Source organism: Trichogramma pretiosum, unplaced genomic scaffold, assembly GCF_000599845.2.
Source record: "Trichogramma pretiosum strain Unisexual culture from Peru unplaced genomic scaffold, Tpre_2.0 scaffold7, whole genome shotgun sequence".
Lineage (NCBI taxonomy): Eukaryota > Metazoa > Arthropoda > Insecta > Hymenoptera > Trichogrammatidae > Trichogramma > Trichogramma pretiosum.
Window position 1 is genome coordinate 3,338,193 of NW_019641639.1, and position 9,004 is coordinate 3,347,196.

At 43.7% G+C, this 9,004-nt stretch overlaps 2 protein-coding genes and 1 non-coding gene across 5 annotated transcripts in view; 1 reads left to right on the forward strand and 2 right to left on the reverse strand.

Annotated features, from left to right (window-relative positions):
• Window positions 1-8,903, reverse strand: part of LOC106648631 (protein numb) — a 35,292-nt gene extending 26,389 nt beyond the window's left edge. Inside the window, exon 1 of the mRNA XM_014365673.2 lies at window positions 8,556-8,903. The gene's annotated coding sequence lies outside the window, so the exon portion shown is untranslated. The remainder of the gene's footprint in view (window positions 1-8,555) is intronic.
• LOC106648632 lies at window positions 2,022-3,632 on the forward strand. 3 transcript variants are annotated; one of them, XM_014365677.2, is made up of 5 exons: window positions 2,022-2,158; window positions 2,537-2,593; window positions 2,670-2,837; window positions 2,904-3,200; window positions 3,266-3,632. In XM_014365677.2, the coding sequence occupies exons 2-5, from the start codon at window positions 2,552-2,554 to the stop codon at window positions 3,485-3,487; spliced, it is 729 nt and encodes a 242-aa protein (XP_014221163.1). In that variant the 5' UTR covers window positions 2,022-2,158; window positions 2,537-2,551; the 3' UTR covers window positions 3,488-3,632. The 3 variants fall into 3 exon arrangements, with proteins under 3 accessions (XP_014221163.1, XP_023315343.1, XP_023315344.1); XM_023459575.1 differs by lacking the exon at window positions 2,022-2,158 and adding an exon at window positions 2,190-2,396; XM_023459576.1 differs by lacking the exon at window positions 2,022-2,158 and adding an exon at window positions 2,190-2,374.
• On the reverse strand, window positions 6,188-6,353 carry LOC111693816. The gene has a single exon (XR_002763491.1). It is a non-coding gene; the product is annotated as a U1 spliceosomal RNA (small nuclear RNA).
• Window positions 8,904-9,004: the final 101 nt, after the last annotated feature.

The following is a 9,004-nucleotide window of genomic DNA, read 5'->3' on the forward strand; positions in this document are numbered from 1 at the left end:
TAAGAAGGTGCATAAGAAATGCGCCTCTTCTTACAACAACAACTAAAGCTACTACCACGACTGAGGCCACTACTCCTAGTACCACTGAGGCAACTACCCCAAGTACCACTGAGGCCACTACCCCAAGTACAACTGAGGCCACTACTCCTAGTACCACTGAGGCAACTGCCCCAAGCACAACTGAGGTCACTACTCCTAGCACAACTGAGGCAACTACCCCAAGCACAACTGAGGCCACTACTCCTAGCACAACTGAGGCAACTACCCCAAGCACAACTGAGGCCACTACCCCAAGTACAACTGAGGCCACTACACCAAGTACCACTGAAGCAACTACCCTAAGTACCACTGAGGCAACTACCCCAAGCACAACTGAGGCCACTACTCCTAGCACAACTGAGGCAACTACCCCAAGCACAACTGAGGCCACTACCCCAAGTACAACTGAGGCCACTACACCAAGTACCACTGAAGCAACTACCCTAAGTACCACTGAGGCAACCACACCAAGCACTTCAACTGAAAGTCCTGTAACAGAAGAGACTTTTGATTTAGAAAGCAGAGATTATGAAGAATTAGAAAAAGAAGTAGAAGTCATTTCTGACATCGAAGAACTTACCCCAGGCACCACGCTAGCCCCCGAAGAAACCACCACAGAGTTGCTTACAACGCAGGAAGTTCATCACGAAACTGAAAGCTCAATCGAGTATTCGACCGAAGCTGTGCCAGAAGTACAAAATGAAGGTGAATTATTCGAACACGATTTAGAGACAACTCTAGCCCCAGAAGAAACCACCACCGAGTTGCTTACAACGCAGGAAGTAATTTACCAAAGTGAAACCACAACCACAACTGTACAACCCGAAATTTCAACAGAAGCGGTGACGAAAAAACAAAATCTTGATCATTCATCTGAAACTGTTGTGAATGATTTCTCAATGGAAAAAGATTTTGTAGATGGAATAGTGAAAAAGTCTGAAAAATTAGTTGAGAACAACTCAGAGACATCTCCAGTCACTGAAGAAACTACTGCAGATTTATTGACAACGCAGGAAGTAATTTACGAAAGCGAAACCACAATCAAAAGCGAAAAGTCCGAGTCTTCAACTGAAGCTGTGACGGAGAAACAATATGATGATCATGTATATGAAAATCATGAAGAAAATGTAACTGAAGTATCGACGGAAACTTCGACAGAAAAAAATGAAAATGAATCTAAACCCGAAATGGAAAAAATCGTCGAGCTAGCCGATCATGCTACTAAAGTTGTAATTGAAGATAAAGAAACAAGTCTCATTGAAGATGAAGATCACCGTAAAGTCGTACCTGATGAAGAGCAAAGAAAATCCGAAGATGACTGTGAAGAAGAAAAAGATGAGGAATCCGTTACAGAGTCAAATGATGAAGAATCCGTTACAGAATCAAATGATGATTATACATCAATAGAGAATCGTACCGATGAAGAGGTAGAATGTGAAGAAGAAAGAATCGAAGAAATTGAAGAAATAGTTGAAGAAACTACTGCAATCATCGATAATATAAGAGGACACGAAGATGAAGATTGCGAGGAGGAGGATTAAAATGTACAAATTACTTTTAAAACCAGTATTTTTTAGAATTTTATATTGTATTAATTGAAAATTGTTGTCATACATGAAAACTGTTCTCACAATTTTCGCTTTTAATTTGCACTCGATGTTGTACTAATTTTTATTAAATTAATAACTAGAGTATTGATTGACTTTAATGTATCAAAATTAATATTGCTAAAATCATTTTTATAATCATCAAACTCTAAAAATCTATCAATTTTCAATTTATTTTAAGATAAAAATATCGATTGCAATTGTTAATCATTTATTAACCTGGAGGCAGCTAGAGGTGGGGATCGCCTCAAGGTCGAGGTATAATAATAGTCTACCTGGAAATTTTTCTGAAAGGATGATTTTAGCCTATTTATACTCATGCCATTCGCCTGCAGGTTATATAGTCAAAGTGTATTAGATCGTTGAAATAAATAAAGTATATAAATTACACATATGAATATGTCGTGACAACCAATCTTTTTTCATTCAAAGTCTATACTCTTTTTCCATTTCTACCGAAGAGGGGTTTTTTATTGCATTTTTACGTCTTGACGCTTTTCAAGTGCTTATTGGTATTACATTCCATAGTGCAGTCGTATTTTTTAAGGCAGTGAATGTATTTGGTTTTTTCTGATTGATTTTTGTTTCATTCTACGTTTAGTTCACTTATCAAATTATCGAACTGTATCAGTGGGTTATCTGTAAATTTAACAATTTTTAATTCAAGTCTTACAAAAGACTATTAACCGATAAATTCCACTTCATTTTGCACGGAATCGCTTCTCCTGGTATTTAATTCAAATTTTTGAGGTGAAACAAATGTACAATCGGCATTATTACCTAACGAATATTTGTTAAATATTTACTTTCAAGCGATAAAATGTGCTCGTGTCGAGAAAATCATTGAATTACTATTATTTGAACAAACGTAATTTGTTGAATTATTGCAGATTTTTTCCGTAACAATGAATCTTGTTTTGTGTTTATGCTACATTGTTTTAATTCATGTAAGTTGAAATTAATTTTATATCGGTGAACAATTTGAAAGATGAGTGAAATCATTTGAATAATTTGAATTTTTAGCTCACTGCAAATATATTGCCCATCGATGGACAGTCAAGTTCACGGCAAGAACCCAATCTGCTAATATACACTGGAAATTTGTTGCAAAATTTTTCCAATTTGGTACAAAATAGCTCCGACATGGTAAAAAATGAAATAAATTCAGCACTGACGAGTATTCACAATAGCGTGAGTAAATGAAAAAAAGGTACAAGGTTGAATCCCTAAAAAAATCGTATAATCATCGTCGCACAGTTCAAGCAACTGCTAGATCCGCCGGAAAATGCAGCCATCTTTCGCGTGTTCAAGACTTCGGATTGCCGACCAAGCGTCAGTTCTACCCTGGCGTCGGCGCTGGTCAACGTCTTCGTCAACGGCAGCCGATGCGTCACGGACAAGATCGACGAGACGGGCCACGCGATCGTGGAAACGTCAAACACTACGGGACTGGCCGTCGAATCTATGGGCATTTTCGTGGAGGACGGCAGATTCTGCCTGAGGAAGCATCCGAGATTCGAGAATTTCGGCCGAGCTCTGCTGTGCACCGTCAAAGTGAGAACGAAATACTCTATTTTTAGCATGCATAGTTTAAAAAGTGATGAAAATAAAATTATCAGGCCAAACTCGAGAAAGGCTTCGTGGAGATCACCGAGGCTCCGACATTGGTGAGGAACATCAATATCTTAGCCACGCTGCTTCTCGTCGACATCCCGAATTTGCCGCAGGTGTTCGGGCTGTGCGTCTCGAACAAAGCTCTGCTGGTCGTCGCGCAAGAGGGCAAAAAATTGTTCAACAAGCTCGCCGAGTGCTTGAGCAGAAAGCTGCCGAGTTTCGCGTGACGAACGAACGTGTTGCCGAACGATGGATAACATAGACTCGTTAATTAGCCGCTAATCAATCACGCGTATAGTTGCTCTGCTCTATTATATAATATATAAATATGTGAATCAAGTCATGCGCGAATAATTAATTTTCTGCCGATCAATAAACCGATTATATGTTAATAAGAGACGTTGATTTGGTTAAACAGTGTCACCGCGATTCGACGGGTACGCTCGTGTTTCGGAGAAAAAGTGAGCAGGTTTCGTACCAGATTCTCCGCACGGCGCATGAGTTTGCAAGCATCTCGATCGGAGCTGATTAAAAAGCCCGTAACGACGCGACGACGTGTTTTAATCAAGCGCCCGTATGCGGCGGCCTATACTTTGGACGCGACGCGTGATCTCGCGCGCCTGGAAAATACCGCATCGCGTTACGAGCCTGCAGGTGTGCACGTGTTGTCGACTGCACCGCCGGCGCCCCGTATTAGAACGGAGGCGGATGAAAAGCTCCGAGCCTCGTGAAAACGGAGTTATATCGCTTTCGTGGGGGGCAGCACTTTTAAGTGCATTTTTTGCTCGTCGATTTTATGATAAAAAACGTATATGTACTCGGGTTGACCTGTGTGTGTTTGGCTCGTGTACACCGTATAAACTACATTATACAAATGTGCGATTGCAACGTACGTATACATGGCAGCTCTAGAATCGCAAGCCCACGCGATCAGCATTCGTGATTATTATGTACGCCGAGCACGTATAGGATGCACACTTCGGTACTGCACATGTAACTACACGGCGCGCGGACTACTAGCACTTTTCGATCGATATGAAAATCACCCACGCGGCGGCCTCGTTTGCCGCCGCAACAAGCCTTTCTTTCTTTCTTTCTTCTTCTTGTTTTCGACGGAATGGACTCGTGCTTATTTATGCACCTACGCCGTGCACACGGCTCGGGGTTGTTTGCAAAAATTGCGCTCACCAGTCGTCCGCGATTTTCGGATCACGTATTATACACAGGCGCTCGGATTGAAAAATTGCAACTACTATACAAATATGAAATGGACGATGGAGAAAAACTACAACGGCAGCGAGCCGCGCGCGTTTATTTTCTTTGGAAATAGATCGTGAAACCTTGAATATCTTCTCTGCGGAGAAAATTATGTCCGATGCAGGTAGATGTGTATGTGTGTGTGTATGTGTGTATACATTGCGGCGACGTGTTTCTCTGAGAGCGCGTAAAAAATCGATACGATATGAAAAAAAAGCTCGTAGCTGTACTGCTGCAAGCTGCAAGAGAGCAATAGTGCTGATTTCGAGAATTGCCAATTCGCTACGCGTACGTACCTACACGATTTTCTACTATGCACCCGAGAGAGCATTTTGGGATCGGTCAGCTGATTTTCCTAAAAGCTGCACCGCACAGCGGCTCGAGCAGCTCGATCCACGAGAAAAGGTGGATATAGACACGTACTTTATGATTCGTCACGCGTCCTCTCGCAAAAAATATCTGGTCTGGTTTTAAGATAATTCCTCGCGGTGATATACGTCTACGCGCGAGAGAGCTTCGAAAGACTAGGCCAACGTTTGGAGGTCGTCTCGCGGCTAATCGTTGCGATAATATGCAGCGATTCGGGCTGCTTGTTTGTCTGAGTTTGTATAGCTGTTTTGGCAAGGATAGAGGTAATCGCTCGTTTTTCGCTTATTTTTATTCAACTTTCGCACGCGCCTCTTCTTCGGCTCCAGCGTTATTTATTTTTCGGACGAAACAAATGGCTATCGAACGACCTCGAAAAAATGCGTATACGTGTGTTTGTACGTGCGTTAGCCTAAAAGCGAATAATATACGTAAAATGGCACGATGCGAGTGGTGTTGCGGCGGCGTGAGGTGGCGGCGGTGCTTTTTCTCTCTTCTCCGCAAAGTACATAACTACAAGCCCGCACGTACACACACAGGCCAACTCTTTTTCTCTCTCTCTCTCTGGCGCGCGATCTGCTAAGCTCGCGCAAACAGCAGCAGCAGCAGCAGCCGCAGTAGCAGCAGCTCACCTTTTACCTACACCTATACAACCTCTATCCTACTACCGAACTACGCAAGCTGCTTTCGCTGCCGCTGCCTCCGGAGGAGGATGGATCAATATCTCCACCTCGACACACACACACAACACACTTATAAGTTGCGAGCGGCAGCCAAGACTTCTTTATATACCGCAGGGCAAATCTCTTTTTGCAACGAGCTTTTTACTCGCTTTCTTATAGTTTGATCGATCGCGAATTATAATGTGTTGTGTGCGTTCGCGTCGCGCGACATAATCGATCGTTTTTAACCCACGATGTGGACGACGTCATCGGAGCTCCCGGAATTTGTTTCTTTTTTCTTTTATATCTCGCTCTCGGGAAAAAAGTCGTAACCAAAGTGCCGTTGAATGAATTTACGGCTACGATAATGCCCTCGTCCTCCTCGCTGCCAAATGGACTGCGAGTTAAAGTGTAAATACTTTTATTATCGGCAATCAGCTGTTGAATATACTTACGCGTGCCTCGTTCATAGCGACTGATATATCCGATCGACGACGGCGAAAAACATTTCACAGTTGAGAATTTCCATCGCGAATAACCTCCATCCAACCCCAACTGACAAAACAAACAAACCTCAAACGCGGCCGCGAGAAATAGGTTAGCCTCGAGAGGAGAGAGATTTATTTTTCGACTTGAGCTTATCCGGGAATAGCGCGAACGCACATCCCGACTACCAAAAATTATGCGCTCGGCTGCCCGCTTTAGGGGTAGCCGCAAGGCTCAACCGGACCGCCAAGTGCAATGGCCCGGTCTCGCCCAGAAGGAGCCGCCTTCTTGATCGCGGCACTCCTCCACGCCAAGTAAGTTATGACTCGTCGCAGCTGGCTCGCCTCCTTTTCTGCATTCCCGGCGACAATTTGTTTATAGGGAAAAATCGAACGTTGGTTTTTAAGGCCGGGCGCGGCCTGGTGTGCATCCGAGGAAACTCGCGAATAGAGCAGAGATGTTTAAACAATCGACGATCGGCTGCCCGCATCAGCAGCAGCCTATAGCGTGGATGTAGTGTGTATCCGATGGCTTTGGATCACGCAAGCTCGCGAACAAAGTTCGATCGAATCGAGTATGTAGTCGAGTTGTCGCGTACAGGATGGAATGTCGAGCAAGAAAGTAAGACATTTTTTCTCAAATAAAAAAGTAAGGCAAGAAAAAACTTTATTAGGTAACCAATTGAGAAGATTCGATCGAGGAAATTTAGTTTACCGATTTCTTCTTCCCCCGTCGTTGCTTATCGAATTGTCCAAGTTCTATGCGCGTCTCGATCGAAGTATAAAGCCGCAAAAAAAAGAAGTTGTCTCGAGGAAAGAAAAAAGGGTGACGAACATCGGATGAGAAATCGCATTTTCTCGGGGACACGAGGCGTCTGCCTGGGTTGACGCGTACGGAAATTGCCATCGATGATGTCAATCGATTCAATAATAATATCGACGAAATCATCCTGGAGATTCAAATTATTTTTTCTTTTTTGTCGTCGAGCTTGAGTCAGGGCGCTTACTCATATTATTTTATTATTTGTTTGTTATTTTGACAGCGACATGCCTTTCCGTTCATTAGGTCATAGTCGCCTTATAGCCGACGCGACAGCTCCAAAAAATGCATCTGTTAATTTATGTAAATTATTGCACAGAAGAAGATACGGCTAAAAGAATATGCCGTTGTTTTATCTGCTACGCCAGACACATACATACGCACAATAATTCTCGAAGGAGTAGATATATACACGCTCTATTTAGTCGCACACAAACGCGTCAGAAATACAAATACAAACACAACGCATACAGACAAGCGAGACGAGTCACGGGTAAATCGTCGCTCGATGTTTTCATATACGAAAAGCACGTGTGTGCATGGAAATGTCTGCTTGAATTACTCGCAGCTCTCTATCTTCGTAACAGTCCACACACCGTGTACAGGTTCGCATTGTGCGCGCATTCGATATCACATACACGATGAACTTTACTATACGTATATAACTGCATATACGTATAATAATGCCTGCTCGCGTGCGCGCACACGACGCACAGACACAATATAGAGAGGCACTTTGCCGTTTCTTAAAAAAGCCAGTCGAGTGTGGCCGCGCTCGCTCATATTCCTACGAAAGCGCGCACGATAATTGTCTACTATACTGCTACTATGCGTCGAGTTCGAGTAGAAAAAAAAGGAAAATCGCATCGCGAGTTTGCTATATGCGTATGGAGTTTCGGCAGAGCGCGGAAAATTTGGCGTATTTACTCGTCGTCGTCGTTACAGCTATAATATACATATAGACATTATTATTACAACGTAACGGAACGGCTTTCAAGCGTGTCTTTTGATCCTCTCTGTTGTAAACTTCGTGGCGCTCTTGACTCTCTCTCGCTCTCTCGTTTTGTAATAGAGACAGGTATGATATCGCACACATTCGCTCGCGAATTATATCCAAGGAAGAGCAATACGCGGAGCCTCGCTGAAAGGATATCGAGGTGCTAATTGTCAGTCGGCGGCTCTTTTTTTGGACGACTTAATAATGAATGAACGCGATTGTTAGAGATAGAGAAAAGAGAAGTGGAGAAAACGTCGAGACACATTTACAGACACACGGTTTCTGGCGCGCGCACGAAGCGATCAAGGTCAAGCGCAAACGATACATCTATTATTTATACATATTATTCGGCCCTTTAAACGAAAGTCATCGTTACACACTAGTCATAATATTATATATAGTGTAGTATGTACGACACAATTGCGTCACGCTTGTGGTCTGTGGCGCGAAAGATCCTCGGCCAGGATCAGCAGGTAACCTGCGTTCAAAAAAGCTCACGGGTAGCGTAATTAACTTATTAATCATCCAGCATAATTGTCGAGGATAATGCAAGTGTGCAGCGGCAGCAGCAGCAGTGGTAGTAATAGTAGTACGACCCGGCCCCTCGTCTCATCCTCCTGCGCGCGTAATCGATCGCACCAGCGCACCACGCTCTTGCACTCGCACTCGCACACACACCTGAAAAGCTCCGCAATCTAGCTAGCTCACCTGACGTCGGGGATCAGTTGCTGGCTTGGCCGAGGCAGCCGTCGAAGCTGATCGTCGGGTAGCAGTAGTCGCGCTTGCAGTAGCAATCCTGATCTCGCTTCATCTTTTTTTGCGTTCAAATTTATTCCAACTGTGTCACACGCCTGGCATTTATATGTTATATTTATAACTCGAACTCGTGAAAATTGTATCTCACTAAAGCAGTAGCATATTTTCCTTGGTCACGGGGCGCGCGACACTATATCAACGAGAAAGGATAACGTAGCCTCTATCGCAGAGGCAAACACTGATACTGAGCCGAGGCCTAGAGCCTAGAGCTCAAAGTCCAGCACCGATGGATAGTCGCTGTGTATAGTATCACACTGTGACTGGCAGCTACTCTCTCTCTCTCTCAGCGGGGGACCACCGAGCGCATGCGTTCGCGCAAGCGTCCGCTATATTTATTTATT

Coding starts and splice junctions, on each gene's coding strand:
- LOC106648632 (XM_014365677.2), top strand. CDS start 2,552: ATGAATCTTGTTTTGTGTTTATGCTACATTGTTTTAATTCAT. Junction 2,838..2,903: donor TGACGAGTATTCACAATAGC/GTGAGTAAATGA, acceptor ATCGTCGCACAG/TTCAAGCAACTGCTAGATCC. Junction 3,201..3,265: donor CTCTGCTGTGCACCGTCAAA/GTGAGAACGAAA, acceptor TAAAATTATCAG/GCCAAACTCGAGAAAGGCTT.